Genomic DNA, 21,381 nt, shown 5'->3' with positions numbered 1-21,381 from the left:
GTGGGATGCAATCTAGCACATATTGTATGCAATTCTCACAGCGTGTATGGGCACCTTTAGTAACTGCAACATTTTGCGGACACAGCACTGAGATGGTGTTATGCATACATGTACCCGAGATCCTCTATAGGATCGTATTTTGCATACACTCCCACAATCGGGCTGCAGCTTGTTGCAATGGCAATGTGAAAGGGCGCAAAATGTATGGTTTGCAGGAGGGTGCCGGACACCCTAGCACCCTATTTTAATAGGGGGCAGGACGGCTCCTTTCTGGTACCACTCAGCCTGTGATGCAGCAAGTGAAGGTGCACCTGCTGCTAGATTGTGAATGGGACCCATCGGTTAATGCTGAAGATGGCTGAAAAATACTTAAATGATGATGTCACACAATTTAGAGATCACTATCAGTTCAGCGGGTGTATTATAGGAGTGGCATGAGAGTGTCAAAAGCGAGTGAAAGCAGCTGCTTTCACAAATGCACAACCACAAGAATAAGAAATCTATGGTTGGAATGTGAAATTGCATTTGGCATGCAGTTGGGTAAACTGTTTTGATGGTGGCATACAATAAATGGATGTACCAATTGGTGCACAAATGCTAAAAGTGGGCGCCTCAGTCTTTGCACATTTGGCAGCCAGATTCCCTGAGCTGGTGATCGCTGTCGGAAAGGCGCTGCATCTGATGGGGATGTGCGAGCGTCTCGCACGCATACGCATCCCCTTTAATCGATGGTGGATGGCGGAAACCCTGTCCGTTGCACAGAGCAACCTTACATACCATCGAAACATGTGGGAGGGTCCCAGTGGCATGTGAATGGGTGTTTATGTAAAACATGAATTCGCAGCCAATGTGAATGTATGCACCTTGCGAATGGTGGGCCGGCATACCACCATTCGCAAGGCGGGATCTGGGTCACTTGCTAGGATGCGAATTTGCATCCGAGCGAATGAACCAGAATACTAATTCTTGAAAGACACCTGAATAAAACCATTTCAAAGGCATTAAATCTACTATGGAACATGATTGTGACTATTTTCAATACTTGGGGAAAATATACATTGATGAGATCAAGATGTCTCTCCAATCTTGATGACCATAAAAAGTGAAAACTCATATGCAAGGATTTCATCAAACTGACAGAAATAGCAAAAGAGCTCCTGTAATTTCTGGAAGAACTGGTCACTCATTATGATAAAGATATCCCATTTTCTGCACATTTGGGCTACAGTATAGTTTCCATATAGATTTTTCAGAAAACAAACATAAATAACAGCTTTAACGGAAACCACATTCACAGAGGTAGCAAACAAGAAAAATATGTTTCCAGATGTTTAGTTGACTTCCAAAAATAAAACGAGCAAAAGCAAATATGGATGTCTACGTGAATGGTGTCTGAAAAGGAAGATCAAAGTCTTAGTTTGGCCGAGTAGACTTGAGTCCCTTTGAGAACTTTGAGAATGTCCAATAGAGAGGATGTCCTGACACAATGGACTTTTTGTGGGGAAAAGTAGGATAAAACTCCAATGTTCTGGAGTGTAGTAATCTTAGTCAAAAAGCCTCAATGACATAATAAAAGCAAAGTATTGTGGGATTTTTCTGTTTTTCTTCTTTCTTTCCCCTCACATTTTGTTGGTTTCAATGTTATATTAAAAGTGGAAAACATTTCTAAAATTAGACTTTACATTAGAAAACTGCAATAGTCCCTTAAAAAATGTAAACAAATTTGCATTTGGAACAAGATTTTTGCAATAAAATTGTAAAACAAAATGCTGTTAATAATTATATTCATGCTTACATTACAATACTTGGTTGATCTTATGTAGATTAGCATGCACCTGCTAGCAATGAAAGTGATTTTTCTTAACCCCCCAAAAAGATCAGCTTGTTTCTATACTAGTTCCTTGCAGCTTTCTTGGTAAGAGTATTCCCACAATCATGTTGGAATTGGCTTTATTTAATTATTGTCGTTATGTCTAGAGATGATTTTTAAACTGATTTAATTCCAAAAAAAAAATCAAACGAGGCTCAACTGTCAACTATGACTTGAAGTGCGATTTGTACTGTTGGGAAAGAAGTAGAAGACATGTATTCTCAGAAACTATAATATATAAATCATTCATGTAAGACTGTAGTTTTTAAAAAATATGGAGGCTTCTGTGTGTAAAACAAAGGCCCCTACTTTCATGGTTGTTGGACTGGCTGTGGACTTGAAAGCGTCTTTGACATAGCATGAAATCACAAGAGGAGTAGCACCAGATGCCATTCACATTTTAATTTGGTTTCATGCATCTGCCAAATCATTCCAGTGAAGCAGCACTGCTGCATCTAGAAGACAAGCTTGTACTCATTTAATGGAATATTGTTGGCTGTAAAAATTAGATTGGACATGTAGAAGCCTTGTTGGAGGAAATATACAATATAAATATGGCCAAATATTTGCATTTTTGGATGGTGTGTTCAGTATCATTCATTAAATTAATAAACACTTTTTCATGAAATCCCAATCAATCATCCATGAATATTTTAATCAGACTGTATGCTTTATTAAAGCACAACAAAATCTGTTGAATATGATGCTGATGATACTGCATTGGACGCAATGGCGTTTGTGTGCCACGTCTGCAACTTTATGTTAAATACAGTACTATAATAAGACCTTCCCACCTGAATGTGCATGGGCTGAGTGTATACAGTACTTTGTGTATCTTTAGACACAACAGTCTCACTCTTTAGTTGCAACTATTGGGTGCACCATCGAAGCTTACGCCAGCTCCATGCTAGGTACAGATTCTCAATCAAAGTACGGCCTACAATTTATGAGCTTAAGCATGTGCATTATTACTTAGTTATATTACATAGCTGCATTGCATTTTAGTGCCTGCATGGAGTCCTGTTTTTCTGGAATTTAGGGGCAGATTTATTAACCTTCTAGAAGATTTAAACTGGAGATAAAGCGGAGAAAAGGTAAAAGTAGATAAAGCACCAGCCAATCAACTCCCATCTGTCTTTTTCAAACACAGCTGATTGGCTGTGCTTTATCTCCTTTTACCTTTTCTCTGCTTTATCTCCAGTTTATCTATTCTCCAAGCTTCATAAATCTGCCCCTGAGTGATTGACATATGACTGCACATGCATCTAAACCACACTGTGCGCGTTCTATGATGGTCTTATAATGGTGGTCATGGAGTTGATTTATTCACAAAGTGGCAGGGATCATATGTGAGTGGTTTCAGAGAGTGGTGGCAAAAGCAGTGTTTTCTCAGCCTCCAAATGTGATCCTGTGTGCTGCTCCAATGGCTCTGGTGCCTTACTTCCAGTGGTCATGCTCTGGGGCCTACGTGTTACTACAAAAATTGATAATCGAGTGATCTGGGACCATCTCTGTATGTTGGTGGATGTTTCAATACAAATCTAGGCAGCTGCTGCATTTGCAGATTCACACCTGCAGTGCATTTGCAGACATCTCTGATTCAGAATCTTAATTGTTAACTATATAGTCACAGGTTTGCTATACCTAGATTTAAAGAACTGGGAATCATAGGTATAAAAGTTTATGCAGAAAAAAAACATTTCTCAAATGAGGTTGCTACTAAAAATAATGTTAAAAAGGTGTTTCCACCATTTATTATCATATGAATGTATTAAATGGCTTTTGGTGCAGATTTTCTTTCCCCTCTCTTTCTCCTTCTCCCTCTGACATTTCTTTTTTGTTTCCTATTTTTCTACTCCCCTTTTACTTCCTCTCCCTCTACTCTGTTCCTATATACCCTTTTTTCTCCTCTCTTGTATCTTGCTGTGTTTCTTCTCATCTCATTAATTGCATGTTCACACAAGATGACTTAATTTGGACAGTGTTCCAATGTTATTAATAAGGCATGAGCGTAACAGAACAGACATTTTTCTCCCCAATGGACAGTCACCAACCTTTCATTCAGGGTACTCACAAGTGCTCGTGGTTCCACAAAAGGGTCATCCATAAGCTTGGGATGAAGCATCATATTGTATCAAGTCACTGGTAGGTGGTGTTCAGCTCCTATGGTTGGCTAGTCAAGTAGAAAGAATCTTGGAGCCATCTGCTTAATACAGTGGTTCCCAACCCTGGTAATCAAGTACCACCAACAGTGCATGTTTTGCAGGTCACCCAGCAGGTGCACTCATTGTTCAGACACATTTTCAAAGAACCACAGGTGGAGCTAATTATGTCACCTGTGATTCTGTGTGGAGACCTGGAAAATGTGCACTGTTGAGGGTACTTGAGGACCAGGGTTGGGAACCACTGGCTTAATAGATTGTGTGAACATTGTGTGTCACATCAGTGAAAATATAACTTTGCTAGCAAGAGAATCAAAGAAGGAAACTCACCCCGACCTAGACGGTTGCAGGCATTGCATCTCTTTTAAACCCATAGACTAGTTTAGTGCCTACAGATTATTTTTTTAAAGTAATGATACTGTATCAGCTTATCCTATGATATAATATGTCAATTTGCCAATCTTGTTGCCTCATTTAGTATCACAATATCCAAGCCCTACATTACCACACAAATGCCTACTACAGGTAAATAGGTCAGTCCTAGCTTCACATGTTCTGTCTGCAAAAGCCAACATCAGCAAATGACACTGCTTGTTACAGATATCTATATGGTCTACAGACAGAAAGATGGTAAACTATGAAAAATCCTGTCAACAATGTTAAAATATAAATGATATAGAAATGTGCACAAAGTTAAACATTTCCAAGAATGTAGATGTGTTTAATGTAAATTCTTGATTCACTTACTGCATCTAGGAATGTTTCAAATGTCAGTTTGGCATGAAGGGAGATTTCAATTGTACTGTACATTAACAAACGCTTTGTTGTTGAAAGAAGTAAGCCATAAGTGTTTGCTTTTCATGGAACTTCCTGCTTTTAAAAGAGAAATAGAAAGCCACGTACATTAGAGGCATTAAAGCATAGTATGTGTGGTTTTTTTTTAGCCATTTGTCAGTACTCAGTTGCCTAGCAATTTCTGTTTGCCACCAGTACCATACACTGTGTCCTCCAGAATTCTACTGCTTTATCCAAGTTCATGGAGGGGAGAAACAGCCTAGATTATGTCATAAGATGGTAATAAAGCAGGGTTTTTGCAATTGATTTCTCAGTTATTTGTACTTATGTCATTTAATTGTAAATGGGAGAAAAGTCTTTCTTCTTAACAGTGTTAGTAACCTTTTAAGAGGCTACCCCTGAGATACAATATGGAGCCCTCAATAGCAATGGAACATTTATTGAGGAGAAAAATAATATTTCAGTAAGGACATTGCTGATATGTATGACTAATAAAATTTTAAATACTAAATACTAGATTTCTGTAAAGTCAGTGTCTTACAATTACATTTTAAGTTACAATGTGTAATGATCTGTATTGAACTATTGAATAGAGCTGTATTTAAGTAACTAGGGCAGACAACCTTTTGTACTTAAGCCCCGCCCCACCCAATAGCCACACCCATTACACAGTGCATCTAGTACTGTAGCTTTGTCAGTTCGATTATGGCGCAAAATATAGGGCTGACAATTAGTTAAACTTACACCAGTTAGATTTAACTTTCCCAGTTAATTTGTTTTCTGTGGAAAGAAACACATTACACATATTGAGGGTTATTATAGGGGCATCAATAAGCTTGGAGACCCAGTGATGGTGAAATACTTCATATGGGCGCCTTTTGTGCTCGGCATTAAAAAGGGGCATGGATTCATGGGAAGGGGTGTGGCCCGACCCTCATTTTCATCACTCATGCTGTCCTGGAGATGCTGTGCTGCCCCTGGAGACAGCAATGACATCTTCCACACTTTAACATGATCCACAGAGGAGAAGCTGGTATTTAGTGTCACCCCTCTGGCCTGCGGCACCCGCACCCTGGTAGTGACATCACTGGTGTGTACCTGGTAATGGTGATGGCTTTTTACTCCAACACATGATTAGGGGTGGTGCAGACACTCAGGAGTTTATTTACTAAGATGGGAGGTCTATTGAAGAAGGGATGTTGCCCATAGCAGCAAATCAGAATCGACTTATTTATTTAGCACCTTCTAGAACAGGCATGTCAAAACTATGGCCATCCAGCTGTTGTGAAAGTACAAATTCCATCATGCCTTGCCACAGTTTTGCAATTAAGAAATGCTAAAACTATGGCAAGGCATGCTGGGATGTGTAGTTTCACAACAGCTGGAGGGCCGCAGTTTGGACATGCCTGTTCTAGAAGATAATAGAATCAGATTGGTTGCCCATAACAACATCCCATCTTCAATAGAGCTCCCATTTATCAGTAAATAAACCCCTCAGATGCATGCATACAAATATCTGCATTTTAATCAGTGCGATCAATGGAACTGATTCTAAGTCACACAGATTTCTGCTCACAGATGCGTTTTTGCTAATTTTGCATGTGCAGATGTAAGTTAAGCATCTTAGCGTATGTCTATCTAATTCTCTCTCCTTCGGAACTTGGCCAAGACTTGATTTTATCATCAAAAATGACATTTTGGGGAGTCAATTGGGTGGAGGCAATACGATTGCAGGTAACTGCCTTGTCTTCTTTAATGAAGTTTTGTAGAAGTGTCTTAAATTAGAGTCATATGTACCAGGAAGGGAAGCTGGTCTAGAACAGATCTTTTCGGTGTAAGAATTATGGGCAGCACAGGTTTCCACTGGCATGTGCACTGGCCTCTGTATTAATTGAACAGATACTCACTTTAACACAAGGTAGTAGTGAATATGGCATATGTGGCTTATTGCAAGAAATGAGAGGTATTTCAGGTTTCCATTCTATTCTGAATTAGCAGATTAGGACTGGTAGCTTTATCAAAGGTAGGTTCCACCTTTGATAACGCTACCTGGTGTAGTGAAACATGTCAGGGCTGTTTGGACACCCACTGCTATGCAGAATTCCATAATGGAGCCCGAACCACCCCGTTGGGACCTAAAACAACAGGACCCCTTTGAGGTTTGTGGAAACAGCCACTTAACCACCTCTGGACATTCCTGTATCATGGAACATGCAATCATCATCATTTTGTATGCTTACTTCGGCAATTCATCTCCTGTGGATAGACGGTTATTTATACCTGCTTAGGGACAACCACAGGGATACCAGCAGACATTGCCATATTTCAAGCAGGGTAGGTAACTATACACATACTTACATTTTCATCATTATTGAGTGGTATCTATAGGAACGTACTCTCTGAGACAGTTTATCCATTCATTTTTGGGTGTTCCTTTTATTATTTTTTTCTGGCTTTTTATCTAATGTTTTTCAGTTGATCTAATTAAAATGTATTGTGAAAGACCATCCAATCTATATAATTTTATATTTGATCCATTTTTCTACCATTGTATGGCTGCTTACCTTTTTCTGTTTACACATTCTGAATTAGCCCCTTGGTTATTCTACCCTATACAAAACTGGAACACATCATGAGCAGAACTGTTCTATAAAAGTGGTTTGAAGTGATTCCATTTTTCTCTTCTGGATCCAGTGGAACATATTTTAAGGATTTGCCTGCTTTCAGAAATCTAGGATAATTAATGGCACAGTCAAGTAGATTGATGCCTTTATGCACAATGATTTATATTTATTACTTTCATATACTGTACAATGGGTTTTTGTCCAAGAACACTATTAAGCAGGACTTATGTGAATGAGTAGTGCTGAACAATGAACTTCTGTTTCCATAGCAGCGCGGTGGATTGAGGGTCAATACTTATATAAATAAATATGTTGGTAGGGTGGCTGGGCATTTGTCTTTATGTTAGGTTATATATGTACATTAGCAATCACTGTGTGACTTCTGATAAATAAAATATGTTCTGGCCTTTTGTACATCTTGATGATTTATTTGAATTCAGAGTCAGACATGTATTTATTTCTGTACGATTGGTCGCGGATCATCAGGCAGGATCATACACAAATCTGCATGCACGAAACCTTTGCAGTTATTCAGATGCATGCCTGGCTTCAGTCCTACTTCTATTAAATGGCCAAAATTTATGCTATCATTTTCTCCTTATGAACATTAACACATTTCTCGGTCAAAGGTCAATTTATTCCTTTTTATTGGGAGAATGGAAAAACAGGGTAAAATATATTTAGTAAATTACAGTTAATTAAATAATACAAAATCCACTACTAGCCCTGCTCATGGCTATTAACGAGAGTATATAATTTTAATATACTGATCCCATACCACAACCCACACAGAAAAAAAGCTGAAAACAAGATCGCCTCTTGCATAGAAATTTTAATTTAGAAAATAATTCTATTTTTATTATGCAGATGACCCTAGCATTTTTTTGTTGTTGTTAGGGCATTATAAAAAGTAATCACAATATGTTAAATATTTATGAATTTATAGAATTGCAAGGAACCACCAAGGCACATGGAACCAATTTGCGTGCTAAACACTTGATAATTTGGTCCCGCAAAATGTCTAACCAATTATAAATGAACTGTGTTTTTAATGAATAATGGTAGTGTTACAATTTTTCACACAACTTCTCAGTCTCCATTGGGAAGAAAGACTTTTATAATTTCAGTTGGAGGGAGATTAACTGAAACAAAAGGTGCAATGTATACAGGAATTCTCTCTGTTCATAAATTTTGAACAAAAATTTCTTAAACTTACAATCAAAAGCTAGTCAGAGCAGGGGTGGATTTAGGGGTGGGGGGTCCCTTGGCACAACAGTAATGTATGGCCCGCCCCCCCGTGCCTAAGTGCAATTTTTTATTATTAGTTATAAGCCCTATTTGATGGTAGGAATGAATAATGATAATAATAATAATAATAATAATAATAATAATAATAATACCACTATAACTTTTTTCTTTTATATTACTGTATGTGTACATGTTTAGTTAGTAGGCCAGTATTTGTGTCTCCCACATGTTTAGACACTCATTTCAAGATTGCATATAGAGCAATACTGTGGAAATATTCAGCAAAGTTTCTGGCTGACAGTACTAACACAAGCAACAAGTGCCGCCCCCAAACAAGTGCCCCTGCCAGCCAGGGATGTGTACTATTGGAAGCCACCTCTACCCTAGCAGAGTTCAGCAGAGGACAGTGTGCATTCTTCAGCTGGGGTGTGTTGGCTTTTCAGATCTTTAGCATGGCCATCACCCATCCAGGACTTCTGTGACATGTTCTTTCTTCAGGAGCTCTTGATCACTAGTATTAGCCAGTACATGGGAGTGGAGAAGTGGTGTGGTGAGCCATAATTGGCATGCTGTGGGCATTTAGATTCTTTTTTTAAATGGCTGCATCCTCATTTTGGAAAATCTAAGATGACCATGGCAAGCCAACTGCAGTTCAGCATGCCATTACGCTGCCCACTTGTACTGGCTAATACGAGCAAGCATGAGATGGTGACAGGAGTGGAGGAGAAGCGATCAAGAGCTCCTGAAGAAAGAGCACATCACTGGATGGGTGGTAGCCCAAGTTGAAGAATGCAGTAGATGCCAATTCCAAATTGGTTGGGTGCCATGCAAACCAGATTAAAGGCCTCTGCTATACCTTTTCAGTGAGAGGAGTGTTTAGTGGATGTTATAATGGTAAAGGGAGCAAAAAAACTGTAATGTGGCATATTGTGAACTGGAGATCTCTGTTATGTGGCACAATATGAACTTGAGGAGCAGGGGCATAGGGAGGGCGGAGCCAGTGGAGCATGAGCTCTTGGCGCCAAAATATGAGGGTTGCCGGAGCCATGCAACTCAAGCTCTGCCGCTCCCCGCCCTGCTAGCCCACACCCCACTGCGCTATATTCATTTAATATTCAAACAAAGTCACCGCTGTGTCTTGCGCAGGCTGACAGAGAGCTCAGGTGCTCGTGTCAGCCTGTGCCGCATCTCTGGTTGCCGGACAACCAGAGACACTAATTCTCCTTCTGCCTCTGGCAGGGATCGCTTCTCTGGTGCCGGTAGATTGGCAATTAGTGGAGACGCTCAGGCACTTCAGGCCGGCGGTTCTTTCTCCAGACTGTTGCCAAGGCAACGGGGGATGCTGGGCCGGGGCACCATTACTCGCATGCACCATTAGGCCTGGCCACTGACTATTTGTCATCAAATCCCTTTTAAGGGATTCAGGCCTGGCCAGCCTCTGCCGGTGATAGTTCTTGCTCCCTTGGAGGTCCTGCCGGTCTTCTTTATTATCTGCTGGTCTGTCCTCTCCTCTCTTCCAAGGAGGCTTCTGCGGTTCCCTGTCTCAGTTCCTACAACCATAAGTGCTCCAAGTCGGAGCCCTGGTGTTATCTTATTTATATATTATTTTTATCTGTAATCTGCAGTACAGAATTTCTTTATCCTGTCTAGTTTTTCTGTGTCATTGTGGGTCTGCGATGAGGTCACCTGTTTCTGGTTTGTGACGCGGTCGCTTCTTTGATTTCCTTTTCCCCTGTTTTGGCTCAGGAGTCGTTAGCTAGTGCTTTAGGAGCTAGGGAGGGGCATGAAACATGCCCTTGCTCCGGGCACCGTGGCACCTAGCTGCACCACTGTTAAGGACAATATAATGTGTCATAACCTGATCTCATTGTAATGTGGAGGGCAACATATTGTGGAACAATATAAACCGGGGCACTGCACTGTGGAATCATTTGACTGGAGGGTACTCTAATGTTTCACAATATGAACAGGGGGCACTTTAATGAATGCATTAAGTTATGTTGTGAATTGGGTATACTGTGTGGCATAATGTGTACTGGAAGCCCTACAATAAACTAGAAAACAATAATAGTTCATAAAATAAACTAGGGAACTACTATTGGGCATACTAGTAACTATATCACTACTATTGGTCAGAAAATGAACTAATGCACTATTATGGGACCTAAAAATATTAACTTCTGGGAAGAGGTGTCTCTCAAGAAGCAATGGAACAGTGGCCCCTTCAATACAATGCCATTGGGTTCCACGAAGGTTCTGAGTATGCAACTGTGTAAAAGCTTACAAAAGAAGTCATTTCTAATTAAAATGTAAATAAATAATTTCTTGTTTGTATATTGCAGAGGATATGATCATTTTGCATTCAGAGATTCAGCGACATGTACTGTAGTGTGACAAATGAAGAATGATTAAAATAATGCATACTACTACATGTTATATAAGTAATATGCAAAGCAAGCAATACCAGTGTGTGGATTTTTTATACACACATTTTCAGATGCATAGTACATAAAGTACATTTTTTTAAATAAATTAATAAAAAAACAGTTATGCGGTACACAAAACCTCATATGTATGATATCTATATTTTAATGCATCATCTTATTTTGAAAGGTATAATCTTTTACCCTTCTGTCAAGGGCATAGGATATGTATTCAGCAATTCGCTCGGGTGGATTAAAAACACTGATTAGTTTTCTTTGATGTCCTTTAAAACTGCTTGTCCTAAACCTAGCTACAAATAATGTTTTCTCATTTACATTTTTGAAAACCAAGATATAGTGTAGTATCCCGAGGAAAAGATGTATCATAAAGGACAAACTATATAAAGAAAAAATAGTATAAATAACCACAATTTCAAGTAATAATAATCCTTTTTATATGGTGTATATCATTTTATATACTGCTGAAAACAGTTTTGCTCTGTCTAATGGTTCTTTTAACACAATATAACTATAAAGCTGACTTTCTGACGCCCTTTATTGCAGTTATAGAAATCCACCTATCACCATAATTTACCAATACAATTTCACTGGAGGAACGGAGTTATATTCAAATGCCCTGGCAATACTAACTTGGAGAAGGGCCAAAACTAGTATGTTTGTTTCCCAGAGCAACAACCCCCCCCCCCCCCGACCACCACCACCTTTATATAAGAACATTTTATTTATCATTATTGAGTTGTCTTCCTTGAATGTTATGGAAGAGACGAATGAGTCCTCTATGGTCAATAGATATCACCCCCTACATATATACAATGCAGAGGGAGGACTATTCAAAATCCCATTTAGTATACGGTTGATACCATTATCCTGCATAACCATAGAGGACTAATTAGTCTTAAGCCAACAATATATGAGCATATAAAAACAAAGTATTTAGGACATTGTCTTATAAGGTAGACAATCCTAGTTTTGAGAAATTAATCTGACTTTTTTGCTTCTATTTCTACACAATACAAATCCATGTGCTGTACAATTAATATTTAGTAGGAGAAATTACAGCAGCCAAACATTTTAGATTAGAGATGTGCTGTTTCGGATTTGCTCGGATCTCAAAGTGGGCTCTTATTGGCTATCGGCTGTCACATGTGTTTTAGCTAAATTCATTTAAAGGTTGAACTTGAAGGACATACTGTGTTCTATGTAAAGTCAAGATTTCTAATAATTTCGGACCCTCGTGCTCCTACCCAATACAATCACTTTTTTGACTCTTCATATTATTGTATCCATTTTGGTTGTTCTAGGTCAGCACACCCATAATAATAAACAGATGCTTATAACATCAATTTGGTCATCATTCAAGCAAATTGACAAATATAACTGCTTGCAGATATACCTTTTTATCTATTTTGATTAAGTACATTAACGCCAGATTCATCTTTCCACTAAACATATTCTGGTGCATATTGAAGATATTGCACAGTGTAATAGGCCTGGTACCTGGATGTAGCATCAGTGAAGCTATGCACTGCAGCTGAAGCGCTGCGAGGTAGGACATGAGTTCAGACACACACACTAAAAAAATACACATGAAGGCAATTAATAGACTTTATTCCAGGAAAGACATGGCTAATAGAAGCCAGAGAGTTATAGAGTACACCCAGGATAGGAATTATGGGGATGTAGCCTCACATTACTACAGTACCTGCCAAGAATGCTGGCCAAACAGATAACCTAGAGGTGGAAATGTACTGGCTAGCCCATCAGGCCCTCTTTTTTCGGTGTATCCATACTTTTATCACACTTGCTAATTCTAGAATTACAGATAGAGCGCATCTCATCTTGCTGGGGGCTGGCGATTGAATTGTCAGCAGTCGCCAGAAGGGGACGCATGCACATGAGATGCTCTCACATCCCCTTCCAACAGAGCTCTCTGCCGCATCCCCGCCGCTCCCCAGTTGCTGCCCACACCCTCCTTACCCTGCCCATCTCCCTGAAGCAGAGATGGGCAGTGTTTCCACTCCCCGCCACAGTGTGACTGGGACTCGTGTGCGTGTGAGACACTTGCGTGTTTCAGTCACATGGAGCACATCTCCGTCAGCGGGGGGCAATCTGGCGATTCCTGGCACCGTATGAGAGGTGCTCCATCTGTACTTTACTAGAGAAAAAGGTTTGGAAATTTATAAACCTGTGGCCATCTATCCAATTGACACAGGTATTCTATACCGACCACTTATTCTGCTTCTATTCTAGAACAATAGACTTTGAGGTCCCCTGTTGATCAAATGTTGATTTGTTTTCTTCGACTCCACTGGCATTATGGAGAATGATTAGCATGACATTAACTCTGGTTTTGCTGGAAAAAAAGCTCAAATTCCTTCTTGGTGGAATACAATTGAATAACAAACTGTACATATGTACCAGTAAGGACTAACTGAATATTGGACACATTTTTTTATTAAATCCTGAATTGTACTTCTTGTCCCAACAATGGGTCATTTTATTTGGTATTTCACAACCAGTGTATAGTTTCCTCAGTAAACACCTTATATATACTCTGTTACATTATGTATATTTTTGTATTTATGTTTTTCAGTTATTGATGCTATGAAACCCCTCAAGTTTAACAAATGGGGTTTACCGGATGTTAACACAGAGACCATGCAAACCAGTGAACCAGGAGTATACGCCGGAGGTGATATTGCTGGATTGGCTAATACTACTGTTGAATCTGTTAATGACGGCAAACAAGCATCTTGGTACATTCACAAATTTTTACAGGTATGCAATGTTCTTAATTATGTTAGCTATAGCATTCCTCATACTATTACGCTGAGACTGGGTTTCTTTACAGTAAGGGGATTTAAGAAATGGAATTCTCTACCAGAGAAGTTTGTGATGGCAGATTCAATTTATATGTTTAAGAAAGGGTTACACAAATGTACAGCCATTCCCCACCCGCCATCAAAGCAGCTGCTGATAATTTATTCCTTTTTAATAAAGCAGCACCAAGTCAGGAGGAACAGAGGCTGCAGGATCAGCAGCTGCTTGGCTTTGGTCAGAGTTACCTACTATGTATTGTCGGGTCCCAGGGCTGGGGTAGGCACATTGTTGGTGATGATACAGCTCCCTGCTGATGCTGTGTGGGCTGGAGCATATTATTCCCTGCCCCAGCACAGTGAGACACCGCCAGGGGGAGAAGCAGGACAGTAGCAGATTGCACAGAGAGAAGACAGAGAGCACTCCCAGGCAATCTAAGCTGTCTCTAGCCCCCCTCCCCCCTACAGTAACTGTGTGAGCGACCCCACCACCTGCAATGCACAACTGGAAAGAACTCTCTTTCACGTGGTATTGTTTACTGCAGGAGGAGCCCCCATGCCAACAAGAGGAATAGGTATACAGTATATATGCATATCCTTCCCTGCCCTGTGCCCCCCCATGTACAGTCTTCCATGCCCGATGCCTAATCTCCTTAGTCCAGACTTCCCTACCCTGTGCCTCTAGCCCTGCCTTCCCTACAATCTGCCCCCTTAGTCCAAGCTTTCCTGAAATGTGCCCTTCTAGCCTTCCTTATCTGGGCTATGCCTCCCTAGTCCAGCCTTCACTGCCCTGTGCCCCCCAAGTACAGCCTTTCATGCCCTGTGCCTCCCTAGTCCAGTCTAACCTGCCCTGTGCCCCCCTAGCCTTGATTTTCCCTGCCCTGTGTCTAATCCTTAGTCCAGCCTTCCCTGCCCTGTGCCCCCTAGCCCTGCTTTCTCTGCCCTTTGCCTCCCTAGCCCTGCCTTCTCTAACCTGAGCCTCCCTAGTCCAGCCTTCCTTGCCCTGTGCCCCCCTAGCACTGCCTTCTCTGCCCTGTGCCCCGCTACCCCTGCCTTCTCTGCCTTATGCGTCCCTAGCCCTGCCTTCTCTGCCCTGTGCCTCCCTAGCCCTGCCTTCTCTGCCCTATGCCCTCTAGCCCTGACTTCTCTGCCCTGTGCTTCATGCACACCATTAATGACCTCCCTCCCCCATCAGCTGAACATGAGCTCGATTTTGGCTATATATTGTTTACTGCTATCTATTAGTGTGCATGCGTAATTTATACCTGCGGCTAATATCATTTTATCGGTTTATTATTTCATCTAGTCTGTGGGGGTCTTTTTTTATTCTGGTAGACAGGGGGGGGGGGGATCTGCCTACATAGTCTGTCCCGGGCCCCAAAATTTCTAATGGCAGCCCTGCAAATGCTTACCAGAAAAAAGTATCCATGGTTATAACCATTTATTTGAATGGATGATAGTGGACCCAGAGAGACATACTGTGGGTCTGCCAGTCTAGGCAGGCTAGGTCTCTTAGTTTGAAACAGATAGGTAGTAGCTTCATTTCGGTCATTACAAAAAAAAGTGGTGCATCGTAAGAGATTACATATACAGTAGGTTGGACTTGAAGGACTAATGTCTTTTTTCAACCTTATCAGCAACAATACTATGCATTACCTGGCTAACTGGTTTGCGCATGCCTAGTAGAACCAAAAGCCTATCATTTTAGTAGTTCAAATATATGGACCTGTGGGCACTTCAGAAGCCTCTGTGTGCCTTGGGGCCCACCCAGCACACCACGCTCCCATTCATGACATTAACCACTTCATTGGTACTGAATAAATCACTGACCTATTTGGATCTCCCAATAGATCTGGATAAGCAAAGTATTGGAATCACAGGGAAATTGGCACTGCATCATTTTATTTTCCTGAAGATTGGCAGGACTTGCTAATCAGCCTCTCGTAAAATGCAGGCAGCGGCCTAGCTGAAGATGGCACATCCCCCCCCCCCTCAGCAGTCACCACACACACTCACACACTCTGTTAAGCCTCTTCTGTTCTGGAATGACCAACGTGTACATATAGGCTACTGATTAGGAATGTACCGATACATTTAAATAATCATTGACTTGTTAAATTACAGTGCTGTAATATACTTGCAGCTCAGACAACTGAATACACCTTATTTTTTCTTCAAAGCCATGTGGCAGTATTAAATTAGCCTTAGATAAAGTCTAATGACTTTGTGCAGAATTCTTAGTGTGAATAATCCAGTGAGGTGAAAGTCAATTATGATAATTAATTATTGCTCCCTAGTGGCAGAGGCTATCATATACATAGACTTCAGAAATTTCATGCAATTGCACCAAACGTTTGATAAGATTTTTATAGACAATTAACCCAGTAACATTAGGCATGTTTTAGCAATGTAATGTTTTATTGGTATGAATAATACTTGTTATTCTTATGAACAGGAGTTACATGGAGAGTTTGTTGCTGAGAAACCAGAGCTGCCATTGTTCTACACACCAATTGAAACAGTCGATATCAGTGTAGAAATGGCTGGATTGAAATTTCTAAATCCTTTTGGACTTGCAAGTGCTCCACCAACGACAAGTGCCCCAATGATCCGAAGAGCTTTTGAAGCAGGATGGGGCTTTGCCCTAACAAAAACATTTTCCTTAGAAAAGGTAAGCTGGAATTTTTTGTATCTTGATTCATTTATGATAAATAACATACAACATAAAGTATTACTAACAGACTATGGAGAATATGACCAATACAGACTACAACAATGTTCATACTAAAAGACAAAATAGTATACATGTAAATAGCAAATATTAAGGTCAAAATGGGCATATACACATGGCGATCCTGCTTAGCGATGAGTGCTAAGTGATGTAGGGCAGGCAATTTCCCCGGTGGCTAGATCGCCCATGCACACGTAGCATGTGTGTATGGGCGATCTGTGCTAACTCAGTGTTTGTTATGCACATGTAGGTGAACTATCTAGATCTGAACTAGTAAAATAAAACACAGGATCCCCACTCCTCAGAGAATACCACATGATTTCTTACCTGGTGCCATCCAAGAAGGACCCAATGGTCCTTGTAATAAAGGGAACGGCAATAAGGTGGCACTCACAGATTTTAAGTAAAAAAAGGTGCCAAATTGATTGCAGACTGGTCCTACATGTTCAGGCTCCATTGCCCATCCTCAGGATCCAAGAGGACATACAAATGTAAGATGTCCACCCAATGCACAGTAGGTTGCTTCCACTCACCATTCCATTAACAGTATTATCATTGTTGTGCATATCTTTTGCCTATATCACATAATGTGTGCTGGCCTTAACAGACACTATTATTTTAGTATATATAAATACAAATACAGCCAAGTCTATTCATTGATGTTTAGATAAATATTGCACCCAAAAAAAAAAAACAGTCACTGTGAGAGACGCTTTCATTTTTAGCGGATATTTTGAGGATATCTTACAGCAACGTTGACACTCAAAGAGTTAAAGTACACATTTATAATACCACAGTAGATCTATCTCTTAAGAAATCAATTATGGTATTTCCAAAATACAGTATATATAAGAGAGGGAACTTTGAACACTACACCACCCAAGAGTTATTATCTTAAAATCAACTGTGAGGTACATTATTGACATCTATTTCCAAAGATGTGTTACAGTATGTATATTATAGGAGGATGGATGTGTGAAACTGGCGAAAAGACATCCCCGCTAGTTCCATGTTTTTTTTTGTTTCCATGATCAATACCTCAATGATATGATAGTCATTGAGGTATTGATCATGGAAACAAAAAAAAAACATGGAACATGGAGCAGTTGAATTATATCAGGAAAAGTTTGAGATCTTTCTTCCAGTAAGCTCCAAACCAGAAAGGGAATTCTTTGATTTGCCTGTACCTAGTACTTCAAAAGAACTGTAGAGCAAAAAGCACAAAGGCAAAAGCCATCCGGGCAGTTGAACATTTTTCTGCACATTGAGACATCAACCTAAGCAGTGGGTACAATACAAACAATTATGCAGCGTGCCATTCTGTCATAAATACGTACATTCCTCAATTATAGACAATAGTGAAGCACGCGTAATCACTGTATAAATAATAATTGCTTTGAAAATAAATGAAAGTTGGTGGCGGTTGGAAAGACATTTTGTACCGTTTGCATATTAATTTTCGCATTAGAATTATCAATTGTTACAGCCCAGGAAGAGAGTTAAATCCATTGTTTAACCTACTAAGAAGAATTGACTTGAAAGCGCTCAGGTTTCCCAAGTTCCATACTAATGAGATTTTCTTTCCATAGAATCCTAATGAAGAAAAACATGATAGGCATTAATTTGCTCATAACGTGTTGCAGTTTTAATACCCTTCAGTATAAATATATGGATTATGTTAGAAAATACCAGTTAATATATTAGATAGTACATACAAAATCCTTTCTGTTCAGACACACACAGGATAACATTTTCAGTTGCGGCATTAAAGAGACACTATAGTACAGTGAGAATTGTCACATCATCGTAACCATATATTGGTTTTCCTATGGTTCGAGAGCCGCTGAGTTCAACTGAGGCATTGCGCAAACGGCAAGCAACCTGTAATCAATAGGAAACTCGAAGATAAAATCAATTCTAACAGTTCAGTTTACTCAGATTTACTACATAACGGCACCTGTTCTTGCTACAGATGTTTAAAAAACATGGCTGTCAAATTAATATAGTGAGCCTGTGCTTTATTTGTAAAACCGTGTAGATTAAGCAGAGCATTTCGTTTAGATAGCATAATGTTTGCTTTTATTTAGCCGCCCCCCTCTCTTGTGAACATCTAATTTTGATTAATCAGAGACATCTGGTTTCACTCTGCTGGTGACAAGCATTGATTTGTATGGCTGTCACTTTCAATAATCAGCACAGGTTCCTTCATTAAACGCACTCGGTGATGTGATTGCACAGGCTGACTTTACTGCAGATCTTACTTTCTGTTTTTTTTTTTTTTTTTTCCTTCTCATTTAACCATTATAAAAATAGTATTATGATCATGTGCAAATTTAATTGCAAGCTAAAAATCAATACACTGGGAATGCATTGAATCAGCTGTATTTTACATAGTGCAGCAGTAAGGTATTAAGCGAGTGAAACGGAAGATGGAAGGTCTATTTACAGAGGGATAGCTATTAAATTGTGTGGTGCACTGGACTTCACATTAGCTGAAATAATGTACAATCATTGTTAAGTGCAGACATGACTTACTGATCCATGAATAGATGTATATCAGCTATATATGTTTCTGTATGCCAGTCACATAATATGCATTATTTATAGCTTCCTAATATACCATTAGTGAACCATTTCCTTTAATAGTGTGACTTAAAAGAATGTACCTGAGGACGATGAATCAAAGATTCCTCTGTAGAAAATTGGACCGTTTCTGCTGAAAGATATTTTTCTTACTATTATATTATTGTGTTCTACTTAGCTTTGCACAATAGCCTTATGAATTACTGCGCAAATTTAGGTCGGCCTACAAGGCTGTAGCAGAATACTGTAGGTTTTTCCACTCCTAGAAGTAGTTAATGTTCATGTAGTGGTTCAGTATGGAAGATTTGAAGACAGTTTTGTTTGCCATAACTTGCTCTTGTCACTAAAGACTACAGTAGATGTTAAACGTCTTAGACATCAATGACCTATCTATCAAAAATTTGACATCCGCAACTTTGTGTCTGGTTCCCAAAATACTCTCACACAGTGCTTTTATATATGGAAAAAGGTGTCGATAAGCTGAAAAAAATTGGTGCTCAGCTAATGTTACAAGTTAATACAATATATATGTCTCCCAGTGGTTTTATTATTTCACTAAAACCTTAACTTAACTATAGACATGACAAAATTGACATAGGTTTTTTGTGAAAATTGTAACTGGTACCAGATGCACTGAGCTTCAAAAGTGATCAAATGAAGAGTGATAAACAGCCAGCCAATCAGCTCCTACCTGACATGTCACAGACTGTGTTTGAAAAATGTCAGATAGGAGCTGATTGGCTGGTTGTTTATCACTCTCCATTTGATCACTTTTGAAGCTTAGTGCATCTGGCCCTTTATGAATTATGGCAGAAAAAGCAGGACGACCTCAGTAATAGTCCAATAGTATAATTTGGTATAATACAGCTAATTATAGTATAGTTTAAATAATGGAGGGAAAATCACCCGGCTCAAACAGGATTGGTCAATACAGTATCACTCCCCACAAATAAATGTAGACCAAGTGCTCCCCAGAGGTAGTGGCATTAATACTGCTCTTAAAGGGGAATTACTAATCTCAGCCTAACTCTAACCTTCCTTGCCTAACCTTTATATTCCGCAGCCTCACCCTCTCGCCCCGCATTCTATCCCCAACCCCCCCTTCTAAGTGCATAACCTCAGCCCTCCCTCCCTGCATCCCTACAAATGTTTTAGTTTGTACCCAGCTTTAAAAAGTTCCTTACCACTCTAAACACTAGCTGTGCACCTGCTGGTGTTTATAACTGAACTTCACCATAAAAATGCTGGCCATTCCTCTGGGAACACAGGTGGATGCCTACCAGGGCGGTCGGCTGGCTGACATCACAGGACCTCCGCATCCTGTCCCGTCTTTGTCCTAATGCTAGTAAATAAAAGTCAGCTCCGATTGACATTTATTTGCAAAGGCATCGGAGACCATCAAATAATTTCTTCTGCCAGTGGCTGCATCCGAGGGCATGTGTTTTTGTACACATTCCCTCACAAGGGGATTTGGCGGCAACAGGGGGGCGGGCGTTCGGCAAGCATCGCTAAGTAGCAATCGATCGCTGCTTAGTGAGCGGTGTTGAATTAGGCCCTCTGTCCCTTGGCTGCTTCCTGAGATTATTTAGTATCTGCTAAAATGAAACCGTTTTGTTTGTTTTGTTTTTCATTTCTGAATAGCGAGCTTGTCATTTTAGTGTCAGAAAAAAATGATTCACGGTTAATACTAACACGGAATGTGTTTATGTACAGTGTTTGTTTTTGTTTCTGCACTATTTTGTCTTTTACATGATTTACAAAGTTGTATTAAAACTAGAGCACTTAGTTACTACTTGGCATTTATTTACCAAGTGTAAATGAACTATTGTTACCTAATTAGATGGGAATATGACAGCAGATGGAGAGCGGTCATTGTGTACCCATCTTTTCTGCCCTGCCTAGAAGAATTCCGGAGTACCCACGTGGAGGCTAAGTTATGCTACAGTACCACGGGGAAGGAAAGTATTAAATGAGAAATAGTTGAATGGGTGTGGGGGGAGAGGTGGAGGGTACTACTATGAGGGGCATTCTGTATAAATGGCACTGCTATGAGGTGCATTGGACATTATGTATAAGCAGCATTGCTACAATGGGCATTGTTTATAAGT

The 21,381-nt window shown here is 39.9% G+C and overlaps 1 protein-coding gene across 1 annotated transcript in view; it reads left to right on the top strand.

Moving 5' to 3' along the window:
* The window catches only part of DPYD (dihydropyrimidine dehydrogenase), a 1,077,189-nt gene that overhangs the window by 519,482 nt on the left and 536,326 nt on the right, over positions 1 to 21,381 (top strand). Inside the window, exons 12-13 of the mRNA XM_083157059.1 lie at positions 13,737 to 13,921; positions 16,415 to 16,630. Coding sequence (XP_083013185.1) covers positions 13,737 to 13,921; positions 16,415 to 16,630 — 401 coding nt within the window. The remainder of the gene's footprint in view (positions 1 to 13,736; positions 13,922 to 16,414; positions 16,631 to 21,381) is intronic.

This window comes from Crinia signifera, chromosome 8 (assembly GCF_055691185.1).
Source record: "Crinia signifera chromosome 8, ASM5569118v1, whole genome shotgun sequence".
Taxonomy (NCBI): Eukaryota; Metazoa; Chordata; class Amphibia; order Anura; family Myobatrachidae; genus Crinia; species Crinia signifera.
This window is presented reverse-complemented; position numbering and strand designations above follow the sequence as displayed.